Source organism: Pagrus major, chromosome 12, assembly GCF_040436345.1.
Source record: "Pagrus major chromosome 12, Pma_NU_1.0".
NCBI lineage: Eukaryota > Metazoa > Chordata > Actinopteri > Spariformes > Sparidae > Pagrus > Pagrus major.
Window position 1 is genome coordinate 19,487,137 of NC_133226.1, and position 20,780 is coordinate 19,507,916.

At 42.1% G+C, this 20,780-nt stretch overlaps 1 protein-coding gene across 1 annotated transcript; it reads left to right on the forward strand.

Annotated features, from left to right (window-relative positions):
* The first annotated feature begins 557 nt into the window (after positions 1 to 557).
* map1b (microtubule-associated protein 1B) lies at positions 558 to 20,463 on the forward strand. The gene is made up of 7 exons (XM_073478267.1): positions 558 to 741; positions 3,032 to 3,133; positions 12,032 to 12,114; positions 13,377 to 13,517; positions 13,864 to 19,048; positions 19,138 to 19,376; positions 20,308 to 20,463. Exons 1-7 carry the CDS (start codon positions 558 to 560, stop codon positions 20,461 to 20,463), a joined length of 6,090 nt encoding a protein of 2,029 aa, XP_073334368.1.
* The last annotated feature ends 317 nt before the right edge of the window (positions 20,464 to 20,780 follow it).

Sequence of the window (20,780 nt, forward strand, 5' to 3'; positions counted from 1 at the left end):
ACAGGTGTTGCATGTAAAATCAATACAGAAAAGCCTTGTTCATAGTTCTTTTTTCATTATTTGAGAGAAATAAGAAAATGCAGAATGTGCAGCAGCCTTTTCCATCACAAAGCCCTGAATACCTCCTAAAACCAACTGAATCCTGTACAACACGTCTTTTTTCAGGGCTGTAAGTGTTTTTAAACAGTCCAATAAATAACCCTACAGCCCGACAACACTTGTGGCTGTAATCATCGAGCAGTGATGAACATGTCCAACACAAAGCATCAAACCTCGGTGACTTCCGGAGGCGTTTGATTCGTTACGGATGACATCAGCTGCGGAGTGAGTGTGCGAAAAAAAACCCCGGCGCCCTCTTCTCTCCCCGGTTACCGAATATGACACAATGTCTGCTGGTATAAAAAGCCAGGGCCACTCCTATCAACGCTTCACTTGCATGTCTGGAGACCACTAAAGGGGAGGAGGCTGCTGCTGCTGCTGCTGCTGGGAGTCTGCTGCTGTGTACGGGAGATACGAGACACAGAGAGAGGGAGAGAGCGAGAGAGACAGAGGACAGGATGGCCACCCTGGTAGAATCCGCAGAAATGGAGACTTTAGGCGGTCAAAGCAACACCGGGGCATCCCCGACCTCCTCCAGCCCCTCGCAGCACTTTAACGACAGCAAATTCTACCTGCTGGTGGTCATCGGGGAGATCGTCACGGAGGATCACCTGAAGTGTGCCATTGCGGACATAGAGAGAGGTAGGTGGGTGGAGGCCACTCGGAGCTGGACTTCATGACAACTTAAACAGAGATGTTTATCTTACAGGAGTGATGTCTTATATCTTGAGGATGTTGATGCGCCTGTTTGCAGCGCCGGGTTTTTACGCACGTCTGGGCCAATTACGCATATTAACCGATCATTAGTGATATCTCATTTATCTGGTGCCTGTTTGAACTTGAAGGGATCATGATACTGAACAGCCCCTCCCTGTAACCTCAACATAAGATGTCGCCAGAGACGCTCCTCGCATCTTATTCATTGTCTCCCTCCCTATTTTTTTAATTTGTTTTACTTCACTATTATTGTTTTTCGCCCTCAGTCATCGTCTTTTAATGTCAACAGGCCCAGTTGTTGTCATCCCAACACGTGGGGCCAGGTCCTGTAATGAAGCTGACACCAGTGATTCAGCGTTCAATCCGGACTATGCGTCAATAATGCAACAAATCGCTTTTCTTTGGCTCCGGTGCGTTTTTTTTTATCCGCGCACAGCACTCTGCCAGGATTTAATTCAGGTGCGTCAGGCTTTTGTTTCAGGGTCCCACGCATCAGTTTACACTCAGGAAGAAAAGCAGCAGCAGCTTTATGTCTTGTTGCAGAGAAAGCTTCGACAGAGATGAATAAATGCGCCTTGTGTTTTGAGACTGACACAGAATAGATTAACTCCCCGTCCATCCTGTGGGAACATCTCTCTCAGCATCAGCATCAGCATCATCACTCCGCATCCAGCTCTCTCATCGTCTCACCGGCTGGTGGGCGTGGCTCGGTCCGCACTGCGGTCCCTACGGAAAGCCACGAGGAACGATTTTCAAACCGAGCAGGGCGTTTTTGTTTTTTTTAGGAAGCGCTACAGCTGCTGTGGTGGGCTGCCTCCCCTGGCCTGAGTGTGAGAGAGGAGAATATGGCGCAGTTACAGTGTGGCTGTAAAACCAAGAGAGGTTTTTCTAAAGTCAGGGCAGGAGGAAAAGAGGAAATGGTGACTGTTATTTATATTCTTCCTGCACTTTTGTTCACAGACAAGCACAAATCAGATGTGGTTAAATAACTGCTTCATCTGATATTAGGATCAAAGTGGTTATAGTCTATAATTATAAATTAACAGATTATTATTTTGGCCCTAACTATATACGTCAGATATTGCGCCTGAATCTTTGCTGTTGACCTTGGTGAAAATCAAAACACAAGGCCCTTCAGTAGTTGTTCTGGAGTTTTTGCTTGTCTTCCTCATCAGATGGAGTTTTTTTGTGGATTTAGTTGATTCTCCTGAGCACTTTAAAAGATTGTGTTTCATTCTTGAATTTAATTTATTTCACATTTTCATTCTTCAGATCTGTTGCGATTAACATCTACCAAAACATGTATCGTGCTACTTCCGTATCTTATTGATTGGACTGAGAAAAACAACATTTTACCCCCGTCATCACTGTTACTGATGTTAAACAGTTAATGCTCTCATGTTATTGCCACACCTAGGATGAGACAATAAAAGATGTTATCGTGGATTGCGATACTTTGATTGATTGTTTTGCAATAAAACATTATTTAAGATATTCAATTAAATATTTGTTTCCCAACAACGTGTAAGGTTAAAGTGATTCCAGTATGTTTTAGTGCAATTTTAGTTTTTATTTTAAAGTTTTAAGAATATTTTGATGATTATTGGGATAATATCGTGCATTGCAATTATGTTGGACAGGATAATGGTGACATGAAATTCTAATATCGTCTCATGTCTTGACACACCCATTGTTTTCTGTTCAGGCCTACTGTTGCAATACCCTTTAAACAAACAATGTGCAAAATCCTCCTTGTTTTAAATCCCATTCTCACTTCATGCCATCACCTAACTTCATGAAGCCTTCAGAAGGCCTACACTGCATAATCATGATGAGAGGATGATAGCACCATGACTCAGCTGAGTGGAGGCAGCCAGTGCGTCTGGCCCGTGGCAAAACAGTAACAGTGCTATAGATATTTCCTATTATAGATTTATTTTATCCTGCCAAACCGGTAACAAGTCCATACATGATCAGTGATATAAATGTGTGGGTGTGTGTGTGTGTGTGTGTGGGCGGGTGAGGGTGAGACTTTGCACATTTGTTAGACCTGTTGCCAAGTGCGTGTTGGCAATGTGATGTCTGCTGAGTGCATTGATTCATTTTCAGACAGCAAAGCTAACATATGTTTTTCTTCCTTGTGTTTCTCCATGTCCTTGCTCTCGTTTGTTTTTGTGTTGATTTATTTTTTCCCATCTTTGTTTTCTTCTCGCAGGGATTCGCTCATGGGACACCAACCTCATCGACTGCAACCTGGACCAGGAGCTGAAGCTGTTTGTCTCCAGACACTCGGCTCGTTTCTCTTCAGATGTCAGAGGTAAACAGGAAATAAAAGACTTTTTCGCTGATAATTTCACACCAGCAGTCTGATTAATGCCTAACAGCTTCCATTGCATCTTTAATAAAACCTGAGACACGCACTTTGTGAGTGGTGGAAGAAGTATGAAGATCATTAATTAAAGGGGCACTACGTAGTTTTGGGAAAGAAATTCAAACTCTGAATTTTTATATTTACAATATTAATGAGGTAATAATACAATCTCAGAAATATTTATTTTTTCCATAAATGAATAAACAAGCTGTTCTTAGAGGAAAATAAAGTCCCCAGAACACTGTTTGATGCTGGAAAGGTGGCAGGGTCCGCCACATATAAACAAAGTAAAACAGTATGAAATTTAGTTTACTCAGTCATGAAAACATAGACAGTTTGTTTATTTAGTTACGAATACTTTAAAACATGTGTTATTTGTCACTGTAGAGAGTTCATTCAGCTTCCCAATACAAAATTCATAGTAAGGGAGGTATACCAGTTTTGACATTGTTGAGTCTGACTCTGCAGCCATTTTGGCAACACAGTTCTTCTTTGGGGGATATTCTCTGTGGTGGCACACTGGCAGAAGTGGAGTGGCATGGATAAAAACACTTCAATTCGGGTGGCAACGTGTTTCTGGACACAATAACTGTAGTAATATTACCCAGATCCTACTAAAATGTGTTATATTACTCTGCTACTGCTTAAAGTAATATGTAACCTTAGCGTGTCACTGCATGCAAATGAGTTGTCTGCATCTGCAAAAAGAATTAGACAGGTTGTCAACTTGTAAAATTATACATTAGAAAATGTTAAAATTAGTTAAATATTCTTACATGAAAATGCAAAAACCCTCTCTAGATCCAGGTTCTGGTTTCTCCGTTCTGGGTTGAACATGGTACTGCAACATGGCCGACTCTTTGGAAGAGGACCTGCTCCCTCTATATATAAAATGCTCATTTGAATGACTTCTTAGCTTCAGTACACAACGCTAATAAAAACATTATTATTATCACAAATTATTAATACTGTACTCCATGTCTGCTCCAAAAAAATCCTCCTAGATCCCACACACAGGACCTTTAAAAGCTGAATTTGTTTGTGTGACGATACAGCTGGCAGAAAAAAAGAAAAAAATATTAAGTAGAGCAGAAATACACTTGTAAAGTACGAGTATGTCTAAACTGTACATGAGCATGTATACATTCATACACTGCACTTTTCAGCAGCGTACACTGTCAGATATAACAGCACCCTAAGTGTGGAGGTTTTATTACCTACCGCCGGATACGCCCTCTCAGCATTTTGTTGCGTTGTCCTGTTATAGGTGTATCATGTACAAGGTGAGGGACAGGCTCCATAAAGATGGAACGGATCCAGTGTGGCAGGACATGTGGTCTGTCAGTGGGCAGTATGGCCTTGACGGGCGGCAGCAGCAGTTAAAGCCTCTGCTTGGCTCTCCTCCATACTGGGTATGACCGGCAGGGCTTCATACTTCATACTGCTGCTGCAGACTCAACCGAGTGATTTACTTGAATATTCCTGTGTTAAATCTCTTAAAAGGCTTACAGTGGGGGGACGCAATAGGTTGAGAGGGAGGGGAAACACGGTGATTTATCTGTGATAGCATTCAAAGATACTCCAAATCCCCACTCCCTTTCATCCCACCTTGTTTTTTTTTTACCATTTTCCCATCCTCCATTCTCATCCTCTTTTCTTCCTCCATGTGTGCTGTTGCCTTGCAACCCAGTGCTGGATGCGCAGTTGATTTGGGAGTAATTAGCAGTGTGGAATCCCCAGTGGCAAGTGTCTGTCCATGAAAATAAAGAAGGGAGGAGAACAGATAGGACTGTGGGAACAGAGAGGGTGAGGGGAACACAAAGGGTGAGGGGAAAAGAGAGAGGAGAGCAAACAAGGAAGCAGAGGAGGGAGGGGGTCGAGGTGTTAGAGAGGAAAACAGAGTACGTCAGGGGGGTGAAGATAGATGCGAGTGGTTAAAAAGCTGCAACACAGAGATGGAAATGCAGCTCTGATCAGAGAATTAATGAAGTCAAGACATGGAGAGTTAATACTGTGTAAGCGCTAAAACTGGAATAATGTTGTTCTCTTTTATTCTGCGCCTCAGGCTTTTTGCCAAGTCTCTTCTTCAAGGGGGGGATTTTCACTGTCTTTGAACTTTAAATACACCAACTGATTTATGAAGCGCTTTCTAGAAACTACGATATTTAGCTTGACATTGAAAAGCCTTTTATGTTTATTAGAACAGCTCCCCTGCATGAAGTTGTGTTTTTTTAAAGTTTTCTTTTGTAGAAGCTTACTTGAAATATAAACTTGTGATTACCCTTGTACCATTTGATGAAACACAAAATACTGAAGAATCTTTATCATGAAAAACACACTCGAGGCCTACTGTTTGATTGATGTTTTGTGGTAATTCTTTAAGAAATAGCTCAGAATTTGGGGATTTAACTTCTTTGCTTTGTTGTCGAGAGTTAGATGAGAAGATTGATACCCTACTTGGAAATCTTTCCAATAAATATAAAGCTACAGCAGGCAGCTGGTTAGCTTAGCTTAGCATAACGACTAGAAACAGCGAGTCTGTTTCTGTCAAAAAGCAACAAAATCCATCAGCATGTTCAAAGCTAAAGTAAGTTCTACTGTTGTTTGTAGCATGTATTTATACTGTAAATTATTATCAATTATTACCTATTGTAGTATTACTCAATATTATCTACACTGTAGTTATAGTGAAGCATAAGACACATCTCTCATTTTTTTCACATTTCACTGCTCCTGCTGGACAGGTAGGCAGATTTTGTGACCTTTTTACAGACACAGGCTAGCCTTTTTCTCCCTTTGATGCTAAGCTAAGCCAACCAGCTGCTGGCTGTAGCCTTGTATTTATTGAAAAAATATCCGAGTAGGGTATCAATCTTCTCATCTAACTCTTGCCAACAAAGCCAAGTTAAATCCCAAAATGTCGAGCTATACCTTTAAGAATTTCTCTCAAAACATCAAACGAGTGCTTTTTTCAGGATGAAGATGGTTCATTTGGAAGCTGAGCTGCAGCTTTTATGTTAGGTATAATTTCCTCAATCGTTGTCAAAAAGGATCAGTTAAATATCTTTATATGAGTTGTTTATGTTTACCTTTAGCTTGTACTGTATTGGTTCATTGGTTAGAGCTCGATAATTACAGGGAAATGCAAACCAGCAGGTGGTGTTGGGCGCAGGAGGAACAATGCAATTATCTGTCTGCTTGATAGATGAAATGTCGTCCATCACACTGCGTTAGTGCACAGTAAGCCTGGACCCCACAGGGAGGAGGAAAAGAAGGGACAGGACAGGAGAGCCTTGGTGTCTCCCTGGTGCATATATGATACTTCTGTTTACGTATAGATTTGCCTGCAGACAGCACTGAAACCTCTGCAGCAACTGGAGAGGTAAATGGCTGTCTCTAAACTACAAATCCACTCACTGATTGATGGTAATGAAGAATCGTGTCGACTTTCACAAATTAATTTGTCCGTGATAAAGATCCTCCTGATATTTTCTGAAAATAGGATCCTGTTTTCTCTCAGTATCTTAAACAACTGATCCTGACTGATCGGTTCTGTAGCTGTAAATCAGCAGATTGATTGATCAGTCATACATCTATCAAGCCGCATTAACCTTCATCTTCATAGCTGGAGGAATTGGGGAAGAAACAGGTTGCTGGAAGACATAATAATTTTGTAATCATGGTGTTTCACCTGCCATGTTGTCACTTGTTTCAACATGTTAATTCCTAAAGATGATGGAAGTAAAGGAGCTTAAAACTGAATGTTCTTAAGTGGCATCAATACTGCAACACAGGTGATTGACTGCTTTGTGGTTCAGCCGGTTTATCAGCAGTGGCAGTGCCATTAGCTCCATGCCCAGACATACGGGTTCCCTTTTTAATCCATTTGTGCAGGGACACGGGAGCAAGTGACATTGAAAACTGTTCTCCGGGGGCGCCCATCTTTGCCGCTGAAAGTCACTGTGGTCAATTATTCTGTCGCTTTGGAAAAAGAAGTGACAGCAGAGAGAAAGGTGCTGACACATACAGGGCATCCACCTGGGGAGGTAGGATTATAATCCTACCGTGTGAGGTCCTTTTGTGATGCAAAATGAAGGAGGCGCTGAATTTAGTTGTTCCACTGATCTATTTTTGGTGCGGTGCCATCCGCATTGATGTTCCCTTGTCTGGTTCAGTCTGTGGCAGACAGGCTACACCAGTCTTGCGCTTTCTATTCAGCCAGAAGGAGAATGCTCAGTGATGCATGTCACATTACCTCGCCTCCTGCTGAGACAGAGACACAGTGGGCACTAAGGATTTTTATATCGATCAAGGTAATTGTCAGGGTCAATAAGGCTCCAGTGCACAATCTGTCATATTTTGACGAGTAAGCGTGGACACACAGCAATTTGGCAGGTTGATGGTGGCTGCCCCAAGCTTCTCTAGTCCTAATACAGACTGCTGTATTTTCAGTTTCATAGCATGAAAGGCTGTAAAAAGGGCGTTGCCCACAGAGAGACAACAAAATGCTTTTCTATTACATTAGCAATTACAGACGTGGCTGGTGTACAGTATCATGAACAGGATGAGCGATAGACCTCCGTGATTGATTCTTCTCTCATTTCACAGACCAGTGAAAAACGTTTCGCTTGTTCTTATGGAGGAGCTCTGGTCATCAGTTTAAGACTGCTGCCTTTCCAGAACAAAGCTGAGTGAAGCTGGTTTCTCCCACAGTCAACTGGGATTTTGATGATGGTGGTGTTAGACTGACAAAAATCTCTGCTGCAAACTGCTATTAAAAAGCCCATGCAATGGCAGTAGGCTTTTATGACAAGCAGTTTTAATAATGTATTCAACATTTTGGTCTCCAGACTTTATCAGCTAGAACAAGGGATGTCAGTTTTAGTTAATTTTGCTTTCTATAACCCGACACCCATGAAGTGGTGACTAACCTAATTATTAACGGGACAAAAATTGCAAAATGCATGAAATACAAGAGGCACTTTCCTTTAAGTCCAGTGCTCCATTGACCCAATGAGCTCCGACATCACGTCAGCTTCTTGGACAGGTTGTCGGCCTTGTGCTGGACAAAGAGGCTCTGAGTGAGGGACACCTGTTTAGCATGCAAAAATTTGATAATTAGCACTAAAGCTAACAGGAATGGCATTAGGTTTTCATGTATGTGGTCGTAAACCAGAGTTTAGGACAGCTTGAATTTTGACCTGCTGATGGTGCTTGAAGAAAAAATCAGGGGCTCACCAAAGTAAGAAGGCTTAATCCTCTGGGGATCATAAAAGTCCAAACTGTATCAAATTTCATGGCAATGCATTCACTCAAAGGTACAAATGTCAATGTCATGGTGGTGCTAGAGAAAAAGTTGCTAAACACATAAAGATTCATCATCTGGGGACCATGAATGTATGTGCAGATCCATCAAGTAAATGTTGAGACATTTCTCAGGATAAGTGAAAACTCCCACCCACTGGTGGCACAGCCAGGGAATCATCAAAATGAGAGGGTTCATCCACTGGGGATCATGAATGTCTGAACAAAATTTCATAGCAATAGATATGGATATATGTAACTTAAGACAAATAATTTCAACTTGATGGTTCCCTCTACAGGGAAAGTCAGGAAAGTCATTATGATTCACCCTCTTGGAAACATGATAGACCTCAAACTGACAGTCCGGCATTTTGACATATTTCGATGTTGCATACCTACTTTGATGGCAATTAATGTCAGAAATTTAACTAAGGTCCAGCAGTGAAGTCGCTGCACTTGATACCACTCCTCTAATGTTAGTACAGACTGTTAGAGTGGGAGCACGGGTTGCTAATGTTAGCCTGTAAAGCACCGCTAGTAGACAGGTAATGAAGCGCTGCTCTTTTTTTATTTGATTACTTAATTGATAGCGTGAAGTTGTGAACGAATTGCAAGCATCCATGTTTCTCCACCAGATAAATGGCAAATGACACTGTGATAATATCAGGATTGCCACAGTAACACAAGAGAAATCACGGCATGGCATTGACAACAATGGCCTATTGTTGGCGCATTGTCAAGGGTTGTTCCATTTCTTAGGGGGGAATTTCAACCACTACCTTTTACAATTCTGTTCTGGGGGGCAAGGGGGAACTTGAAAATGAGCGGTAGGGGTAAAAATTCAGTCATTACTTCTACCTTCATTGAATTCCCCAGAATATTAGAGGCGAAGAGTCATGCACTGTATAGAAGCCACTTTACTATTAACAGCAATGAATGAAAGAGTTCTTCCATATGGAGGGACTGACAGCCCTCAGGGAGGATGTGGCAGGGTTAATGGCTATGTGCTCCATAACGAGAATCTACTATATGAAATATGTATGGAGGAATCGGCCCAGCAGGCTGATAGCTGCTGCAGCATCATGTCTCTGGAGACGAGGCACACACTGCAATCTTAAGATTCTGAATATGAAGCTTATATCCAAGCAACACCTCAGTGCCCTCTGAACCTGACAGGGAATATGTTCTTGTTTGTCTTATTCTCAGAATGTTAGTGGCAGCATTTACTTGGGTTTTATACCAGCGGAAATCAAATCTAAATGATCAAAATTAAAACAGTCTTTTCTCAGTTGGGGGAATTCATCGCTTAATGTATTTAAAAAAGAAACTGGGTAACAAGGAGAAGAAACAAAGAGAAGGATTGAGTGAGCAGTGTTGGGGTGAATAATGATTACCTGTCCATGTCAGCTGGACCAGAGGATAACCCCGTAATACACACAGAGACACACACACAGCGGGCTCAAGGTCATTATCATAATCAATCATCCATAACCTCGGATGATTGATTATGAGCCTGTCACACCCCACTGTCCATCTTCTATGTAACAGCTCTGAATTATGAAAGGAAAATGTCACTGATGGCAAGGTGTGATGGATTTATCCATATTTATTCCCAATTATTATACAGAGAGACCAAAAAATGGTTGGCTCTTGTTTGTATTGTTTGGCTTTGTCCAACTAGGGAAGTCAAGTACAGCTGAAACGATTAGGGGATTAACTGATTAGACAATCATCAGAAAGAAATTGATCCATCATTTGAATCAAACTGACAAAATCCCTTATTTTTAGCTTGTGAATGGAAATATTTGCTGGTTTTCTTCTTCTGTGACAGAAAATGTAATATCTTTAGGTTTGGACTGCTGGTTGGGAATAACAAGACATTTGAAGACGCCATTTTTAGTTCTGGGAAACTTAATTTACTACTTTATGATATTTTATTGACCAAACTATTAATTGATTTATCAACAAAATAATCAGTAGAATAATTAATAATGAAAATAACCAGAATCTGCAGCCCTAAAGTCAAGGCTTATATATATTTTTATTTATTTATTATTTTTTTCTCTTATAAAATGTATTGCCATTTATTTATCACAATGCATAACCACTGAAAAATACATGCTTTAAAGAAATTTGATTAAACTTCCAGTATCACTACTTTAAATCTGCATTAATAGATATTTTTATTTTAACATGGGTGGCCAGAAATAAATATAAATAGCCAGATTAATTGTATAAAGTAATATTGCAGTGCAGTGTTTACAAATTACTATGGCAAAAACAAAAAAATCAATTCTTGCAGGTTGATAAATTAAACAGAAATGTCATGTGTCCCTGGTGATAAGTTAATGACAGGACTATAGTGATGCTGTTTAATTACGCTTTAAAAAATGCATTATCATCATTACCTAAAACACAGTGTACACTATGATGTCTTTACAACAAAGGCTGATGGGGGAGTGAGGCTGATGGGGGAGTGATTTCATGCTGAAACAGGTTTTCATGCTCAGGAGTGAGATTTAGGGTATAAGGGATGTGTTGTACTCGCATCTCCAGAGATTTCATCCATCTTAGAGATGAAGAGCTCTTCTCCGCAGAGACCATTAACATTTACACAGCCATATTAGAGCTGCCAGATCGACTGGGTTTGATGAATTAGTTGATAAATGTGCTGAGCCTCGCCCCATATAAAGTCCAGGTCAGTGGAGATTCATCAGGACTGTTTAATCTAATTTTAATGGAAACTAGCACAAATAATGAGAACATTAAAGATGAAAAAAGAACGTGAATGTTTCAGTAATTGTGAGGCTTTTGTTGGTTGGTTGAAATATTATCATATCATATTAGTGTAGACATGAAACATGATAAACCAGACAAGAGTCCAAATTAATTGTCAAGTCCAGTTCCTTCAATTTGACGGCACATGCAACGCATCATTTCAACAAATTTGCTTGTTAAGCACAGTAGGGCTGCAGCTCGGGATTATTTTCACTGTCACTTAATTGGCCGATTATTCTCTCAGTTAATCAACTAAACATTTGGTCTATAAAGATGTTGCACTATACAATACTTTCATGATCCCTAAGATGATGTCTTAAATGTTGGCCCAGAACCTGAAAATATTGAATTTACTATCTCATAAGAGAAATTAAAGGTACAAATCCTCATAGAAAATAAGTTAGATCAAATGGTTTCAGATACATTTTCTGTTGATTGTCTAATCAATTAATTTCCTTTCATCTCTAATATGACAGTATTATTTCCTGTGTTTATGTTATAGCAATAATAAATATATGTTCTACGTTTGTGTGGCATGGAGGAGTGACAAACTTTCATTCTGTTAAGAAATCATTACATTTGCGTTATGTGCTGCATACTGACAAACATGCAGATTATTTTTATCCGAGTTGTGAGAGTAAAATTAGTATCATTAACACCGTGTCAAAAACAACATAAAGGCATGAAATTAAAAATCCAATTTCTAGGTATGATGAAATTATTATTTTTTCATTTGCAACTATTTTCTTTTTCGTTTTGCAGGGCAGAGAATTCTTCACCACAAAAGTAATATCCTGGAGACGGTGGTGCTTATCAACCCTTCAGATGACGCGGTCAGCACAGAGGTAAAATGAGCTATAATTGTTGTTGACAGTCTGTTACATTAACATAACTTCTGCCTTTTTCTTTCTGTAACCTGGTATTTCATCTTCAGATTCACAAATCCATTAAAAAAACACACATTTACAGCTTTAAAAGCATCATTATTCAGCCTTGACTGTCCTCCATGTTTGGCCAATTATCCACCCTCTTTATTTAATTTGTTTGCTGTTGGTTGGAATAAAAATGTAGGCGCAATTAGGAGCTCAAGGGACAAGACTAATGCCTTGTTTACTGCTAGAATAACAAGTACAGCCTTTTACCTTTTTGCATTTTGATGGGAAGAAATACATACAGGAGTGTAGAGACTTCTCTTGTCTCACTGCTCCGTTTCAGCGCTGCCTCCACCCCCTAGCCATGTCTGCAGTCAAACTGTGCGTTAATAATATCTGAGAGCCCAGCAGGATTGACCTGGCCAGCTGCCCGTAACAGCTGATGTTGCTGAAGTAGAAAAAAAAGACCAATGGAAAGGGAGAGAGGCACGAGATAGAGGGATGAAAGGGAAACTTAGCAGAGAGGATGGCAAGCGAGCAAGTCAGCTAATTAGCTAATGGATTTGAGTGACGTTAGGCTGGTGGTATTTCAAATACACAAAATCATTAAGCTGATAGCTGCAGCAGCAAGGCTTTGCAGGCAGTAATACCCCGATTCCAAAAAAGTTGGGCTGCTGCGTAAAACATAAATAAAAACGGAATGCAATCATTTACAAATCAACTGTGTACAGACAACGGTTGTACAAAATGTTCCCAGGTACATGTAGGGAAATCTCATCCTTGCTTATGAACGACTGAGCCTTTCGAGGACGCCCCTTTCATACCCAGTCATGATACTATCACCTGTCACCAATGAACCTGTGGAATGATCCTTACAGGTGTTTTTTGTTGCCCCTGTCTCAACAATCAATAAACTTAATGAGGTAAAACAGACATATTGTCTATGTTAAGAAGGAATGTCTATGTGGGTCTATGTGGGTAAGGAGACTTAATTCTCCTGACCAACATTGGTGACGATAACCTGCCAGGTATCAATAGCATGCTGCAGGGCAAATTCTCACATTCTGTTGTATTTATGATTTACACAGCATCCCACCTTGGGTTGTAGATAAAATACTTGTTTTTCTTTCACGTGCCATACATGCTGTTCTCAATGTTTCTTCAATATAATGTCCATTTACATTTGCCAAAGGTCAGTAGTACGCAGTCATAGAAAATCTTCTTTTGTTTTCCAGGTTCGTTTGATGATCTCAGACACGGCCAGACACAAGCTTCTGGTTCTCTCAGGGCAATGCTCTGAAAACACTGGGGAGCTGATTCTTCAGTCCGGATCTTTCTCTTTCTTCAACTTCATCGACATATTCACCGACCAGGAGGTGAGCCAACGTTGCCATATCATAGTTTTCCACATGTTCATACACACATTTTGTTGCCCTGAAAAAGCAAACACCTTAACTTTTAGCAGTTTTCATGTTTTACATTAATGGAGGGAATCCATGGTCAATGAGCATAGGATAGGAAAAGCATATATTCTTGTCTTTACCTTTGTTGGTTTCCCTCCCTAGAAGCTCCCATTCTAGCATTGCATGGTAGTCTAAAAACACCCACAGTACAAGTATGTACATACACACAGACTGAAACTGTGATTTAAAAACGCGATTCATTTCATCACAGACTGCAGTATGTTAAAAATTAAAGTCACTTCATCTTTCTCATGCACAGATTGGTGAACTGCTCAGCACCATTCACCCAGCAAACAAAGCCAACCTTACACTGTCCTGCCCTGAACAAGGCGACTGGAAAAACTCCAACTTGGACAAACACAACCTGCAGGACTTCATTAACATGAAACTAAACTCCACTCTTATTCTCCCTGAGATGGAGGGCCTCTCAGAGTTCACAGAGTATTTATCCGAATCAGTAGAGATCCCATCTCCATTTGACATGTTAGAACCACCAACCTCCGGTGGATTCCTCAAGCTCTCCAAACCATGCTGTTACATCTTTCCTGCTGGTTGTGGTGACTCTGCTCTTTTTGCTGTCAATGGCTTCAACATGCTGATTAATGGTGGCTCGGACAGGAAGTCATGCTTCTGGAAGCTGGTGAGGCATCTGGACAGGGTGGACTCCATTCTCCTGACCCACATTGGTGACGATAACCTGCCGGGCATCAATAGCATGCTGCAGAGGAAGGTTGCAGAGCTTGAGGAGGAACAGTCACAGGGTTCGACAGCTAACAGCGACTTTGTGAAAAACATGATTTCGCCAGATATTGGTGTTGTGTTTGTGAATCTTCCTGAAAACCTGGATAACCCTGAACCTAGTTACAGAGTGCGGCGGATTGTTGAGGAGGCAGCGTTCACTCAGCAGTTCCTCACCAAACTAAATTTGAGGATAGAGCCTTTGCATAAGCCTGTTGGAAACACCATAGAGCCGCTCACACTTTTTCAGAAAATGGGTGTTGGGAAGCTTGAGATGTATGTGCTTAATCCATCAAAGAACAGCAAGGAGATGCAGCACTTCATGAAGCAGTGGACAGGTAGTGAAAAAGACACCGCTTCCATCCTGCTGCCAAATGGAAAAGAGTCTGAGTTCCCTGTCTCTTACTTGACTTCTATCTCTTCACTGATTGTGTGGCACCCTGCAAATCCTTCAGATAAGGTTGTGCGTGTCCTGTTTCCTGGAAATGCCACCCAGCATCACATCTTTGAAGGTTTAGAAAAACTAAAGCACCTGGACTTCCTGAAACAGCCAGTTGTCACTCAAAAAGCGATGTCCGCTTCTATGCCGTCAACACCAACACTAAAGCAAGCCAAGATGAAACACAGAACAGACAGCAAAGAGAGCCTCAAGTCTACCCCAAAGCCATCACCGATCAAAAGTTTCAGGAAGGATTCAAGGGAGGAAGCACCAGAAAAGGCAAAGACAGATGCAGAATCAACTCATGAAAAAACTCAAAAGGTGGAGAAAAAAGAAAAGGCTCCGCTGAAAAAAGAAAAGGCAAAGGTATCTGAGAAAGAGTCAAAAGCAAAGGCAGAGCAGACAGCTCAAAATGATACCCCAGAAAAAAAGAAGTCTGAAGTAAAGCCCAAAGCTGAAAGGGAAAAGATTGTTAAAAAGGAGAGCAAAGTGTCTGTGGAAAAGAAAAAGGAGGTGAAAAAAGAAGTTGCAAAGAAAGATGAAGCAGCTGTTAAAAAGGATGAGAAAGTGAAGAAAGAGGAGGCAAAGAAAGTTATCAAAAAGGATATAAGAAGGGACTCACCAATGAAGGAGAAGAAGGAAGAAAAGAAAGAGCTAAAGAAAGATGTCAAAAGGCCATCTAAAGACATAAAAAAGACATCTGCTGCAGGTGAAGAAAAGAGTCCGTCACCAAAGCCAAAGCCGCTGAAAAAAGACAATGCCTCAAAGAAAGATGCAGGAATCCCGTCAAAGTTAAAAGAGACAGGAAAGACAAAAGTGACAAAGAAGGAGACAAAGGTGGGTAGTGGTAAAGTTGCAGCTGGTGTTGTAGCTGCTGTTGCTGCTACTGCTGCTGTTGCTGCTGCTGTGGAGGATCCAGAAGCAGAAAGATCTCTGATGTCCACACCAGAGGACCTCACCAAGGACTTCGAGGAGCTCAAAGCTGAAGAGCTGATGGAGGATGATGCGACTGTGCAACAAAATAAGGAAGAAGAGGCTGTGATGATCCACCATGAAGAAATAATTCAAACCAAAGAGTCACCTGAAGCACTAGAGTCTGTGGATGAGGGAATAACCACAACAGAGGCTGAAGGAGACAGCGGAGTGACTCCAGAAGAACCAGTTCTTAAGGGAAAGCTCAATGGCAGCGTAATTGAGAAGTTTGAGGATGAAGGCACTGTAATGGAGGAGACATCTGAGGGAGGGGAATATGAAGAGAAGGGAGAGACAGAAGAAGTTCATGAACCACAGAGAGTGGAGCCAGACAAAGATAAGATTACCCCCAGTGAAGATGGACACCAAGACAGAAATGATGTCAAACCAGGAGATATTGTTGAAGACAACGATGATGTGACAAATAAAAACGTAGAAAATCAGCATGTAAGCGAGAAAGAAACAGAGAAACTTAGTCTGTTTGTATCAGCCTCACCCAAAGTGTCCTCACCTGTTTCTCCGGCTGCATCGATCCATGATGAAATGCTCCCAGTTGGCTTTGAGGGATCAGTAGCCTCGGATGATGAGAACAGAGATGAACCCCCTGAAGATTACACTGTCACCTCTGGCCACACTCAGTCCACCATGGAGATCTCCAGTGTGCCTACACCCATGGATGAGATGTTGACTCCGAGGGACATTATGAGCGACGAAACCACCAATGATGAGAATGAATCTCCTTCACAGGATGTTGGCAGGTTTGGGACACCAACATCTGGAGAGTTTGATAGGAAGAGGCTGTCTCCACTTCAGGATATGCCTGGGTCAGATCACTCTCAGAGTCACGTAACAGAAGGCCATGACTATGACCACTCCGCTTCCACGATATCTCCCCCTTCATCGCTAGAAGAGGATAAAGTCGGGAAGGAGTTTCCCTCTTCAGAGAAACCTGAAGGGTTTCCCACAGACCCCACCAGACTCAGTTCAACCTCCACAACATCACCACTTATACGTTCTCCATCAGTGGACCGCAAGGACAAGTTTGATGCTCCATCATTGTTTGCTGCTCCAATAGAACTGTCCACAACACTGGCAGGGTGCCCAAAAGCAACAGTTGATTCCTCAATCAGCCCAGATGACAAGACATTAGAAGGAGGTACCTCGCCTCAGTCCTCTGGTCACACACCTTATTATCAGTCACCAGTAGATGAAAAAGCAGGAATTCTACCACCAATGTCCGAAGACAAAGCACAGGGTCCAATAATTGTGGAGGTCACAAGTGATAAAGAGGATTTGTCCAATAGAGTTACTCCAGAGCCTTACGAGCCAGAACCAGACCGTTCCTCCCCTATGGAGAAGGTAATGTCCTCCCCAAAAAGCCCACCTCCAACTGATTCCCCAACGAAGACGGAAAAGTCACCCTTTGATATCGATCTTAAGAAAACTGAAGAAAACAGCCATTCAGTCTTGTCCTCAGCACCAACAACCAAGCATGAAGCAGACACTAATCCTTTCACAGCTTTTAAAGAGGAGAGCAAAATGTCCATTTCAGAGGGTACCACATCAGACAAGTCAGGAACCCCTCTTGAGGAAGTGGTAGCAGAAGATACATTCTCACATTTAGCTTCAGCATCCACCGCTTCTCTGGCCACCAGCTCCTTACCAGAACCGACCACTGACTCTCCTTCACTTCATGCTGAGGTAGGGTCTCCTCACTCAACAGAAGTCGATGACTCTTTGTCTGTCTCCGTGGTTCAGACCCCAACCACCTTCCAAGAGGCCGAGGGATCTCCATCCAAGGAAGACAGCCCAAGGCCCATGTCTATCTCCCCGGACACCTCACCAAAGACTAAAAGCCGAACACACATGCAGGACTCAAAATCCCCAGAGCACTCCACCATGTCCATAGAGTTTGGTCAGGAGTCCCCTGACCACTCCTTAGCCCTGGACTTTAGTAGGCAATCCCCAGATCACCCTTCTCTGGGAAGCAGCTCACGTGCCACAGAGAATGGCCCAACTGAGGTTGACTACAGCCCTTCAGATGGAAAAAAATCTGATGAACAAAACTCTACAACGGATAAGCCTTTTATTTTTGATGAGAGTGACTCAGTCCTTGCTGCATCTGCAACCCCATCAGATGCATCCCAGTCCACTCCCTCTGTTACAACCCCATGCCAAATGACAGAGTTGCCACAAGCCGGGGCTGAGCAGACAGAAAAGTCTCCAGTTACACCAAAGCCATCATCTCTAACCCACTCACCCCAGTTTAATGAGCCATCCCCAGTGCTAGGAAGTCCTCCGGCTAAAGACAGCAGCAGCCCAAATTCACCATCTGCAGAGAGCATTTCTGATAAATCTGACACACAGCAGAAATATGACAAGTCACCCTCACCTCCAAAAGCTGCTTCACCATCATCGTCTTTTACCTGTCCAAAAGAAGAGACCTTTTCCCCAATAAAAGAGACCAACCCCTTTAAATGTGAGGATTCTACACTTGAGGCAAAATCCCCTGTGAGCCCTAAAGTTCCCTTTCCATCATATCTACCTCTCTCCTCTGATCCATGTAATTACAACTCTGCCTGTGGCTCCAGGGACCCAGACTCCACTAAGAGAAGCCCCTCTGCTCCATCAAAGACAGATGTCGACCTCTGCCTAGTCACCTCATGTGAGTACCGTCACCCCAAGACAGAACTATCCCCATCTTTCATCAACCCTAACCCTCTGGAGTACTTCATCAGTGAAGAAAATGCCTTGAATGAGGAGAAGCCTCTGGCCAAGTCAGGAGGAGGGCCCCCACCCCCAGGAGGTAAGCTTTCTGCCAAGCAATGTGAGGAGACCCCACCCACATCCATCAGTGAATCTGCCCCCTCCCAGACAGACTCAGATGTTCCACCTGGCACAGAGGAGTGCCCCTCTATTACAGCAGATGCCAACATTGACTCTGAAGACGACTCTGAGACTCTCCCTACTGACAGAACCCTGACATACAGGCATGCTGATCCTCCCCCGGTTGCACTCAGGGACTCTGCTCCATCCTCAGGCCACCATGATGTCTGCATGGTGGACCCAGAGGCCCTCAAGGCTGAGGAAAACCTCCACAATGCCAATACAGATGGAGAAAAGCCCAAGAAGAAAAAGCTTGTGAAAAAGTCTTCCTCACCAGCCAGGAAGACTGGTCTATCGAAATTGAAGGACTCAAAGACTGCCTCTCCAAAGAAGACTGTCGGAGAAGGGAAAGATGCCAAAAATGCAACCAATACCTCTGCATCCAGGGGTGTAAAAAGTGCCACATCAGGTGAGAAGTATTTACTTATAGTTACACAACCACTACACATATTTTTTGAAAGGTGATCTAAGAGGAAGGTATATTTTTGCCTCTTTCAGGTACTGGCAGTGGAAAGGTATCAGGCGGGGCATCTTTGCCGAACTGTCCTCCCATGTACATGGATTTGGTTTATATCCCAAATCACTGCAGTGCCAAGAATGTGGATGCTGAGTTCTTTAAGCGGGTGCGCTCCTCCTACTACGTGGTCAGTGGCAATGATCTGACAGCTCAGGAGCCTAGTCGGGCTGTTCTCGATGCTCTGCTGGAAGGAAAGGCCCAGTGGGGTAACAACATGCAGGTAAGTCTCAAGTGTTTAAGATATAATTTAACATTTCCACAATGAGATGTCTTAAGTGGCTCGTCCTTTGTTATATATTTTGTTGAGTCGTGTACTTTCATTATCCTGAATGTTTCTACAATGTTCAAACAAGAGAAATGCATATCTTTCAGCCCCTGTGCTGGTGATAGCCGTGGCTGGAGGCATTATGTTTTCCTTTTGTTCATCCATCCATTCATCCGTCCATCTGTCTGTCCCATTCTTATGAACACGATATCTTAAGAACATTTTAAGAGAATTTTATTCAGATTTGGCACAGGCATACACTGGGACTCGAGGATAAACTGATTCGATTTTGGTGGTCAAGAGGTCATGGCGTCCCATCTCGTGTACACAATATCTCAGAATTGAGAGGGAATTTCTTCAAATTTGGGAGAAATGTCCACTTGGATCCAGGGATTAATTTACTACATTTTGGTGGCCAAGTTGAAAATGACTCACAATTCAAATGATAATTATGATAAAATTTTACACATACTGTATGTCTAATTGGATAAAATGATGAAATGATGAAAATGTATATCCAAAAGGTCAAAATTCAGCTTCACTGTGACATCATAATATTCTGCAAAAAATGTCTTCCCATTATTTAATGCCATGGCCATAGGCACACAATCACAAGGCGGTAATTCTAGTAATGCAAGTTAACGTTGCGTAAATGCAATCACCAGTAGTAAAATAAACTGACTACATTGTTGTCGCATGACTTCAACGTCACCACCACTAAGTGTCTTACTACACTATACTATACACATCTTTCCATTTTTCAATTTCTCTGTTGAACCGTGTCAGAAATACTACAGAGTTCTACATGCAAACATGAGAAGGGAAGAAGAGACAGAAAGACAAGATCATTTTTGGTAAATGAAACTTCCCTCCTCTCTGGTGTTAGGTCACTCTGATTCCAACCCACGACACGGATGTGATGAGGGAGTGGTACCAGGAGACCCACGACAAGCAGCAGGAGCTCAACATCATGGTCCTGGCCAGCAGCAGCACTGTTGTTATGCAGGATGAGTCCTTCCCAGCTTGTAAGATTGAGATGTAGGCCTGTTCAGCAAGACGTCATGAGGCCTAGTGACTGATAATGGGAGGGATCATTATGTGAGCAAGATCACAAATTCACGTAGCATAAAACCTAAGCAGACACTTAAACACTTATATGCTAAAATGATAATTCTTGTGTACTAAACCTTAAAAAATCAGCAATGAGGACTACAAATTAGCTTTGTGGGGCAAAGGACAATGTTTTAGATTTAAAGTAAAACACCCTTGATTTGGGGTGTAAGTGGATTGTAACTGGGAGGAAATCAGAAACCAAAAACCAGCCAAGCCATTATTGTCCAATTAACTCTAGTACAGATC

Excerpts from the sequence above, each read along its gene's own strand:
- map1b (XM_073478267.1), top strand. The coding sequence starts at position 558 with ATGGCCACCCTGGTAGAATCCGCAGAAATGGAGACTTTAGGCGGTCAA. Across the intron at positions 742-3,031 it reads CATTGCGGACATAGAGAGAG|GGATTCGCTCATGGGACACC; the intron begins GTAGGTGGGTGG and ends TTCTTCTCGCAG. Across the intron at positions 12,115-13,376 it reads ATGACGCGGTCAGCACAGAG|GTTCGTTTGATGATCTCAGA; the intron begins GTAAAATGAGCT and ends TTTGTTTTCCAG.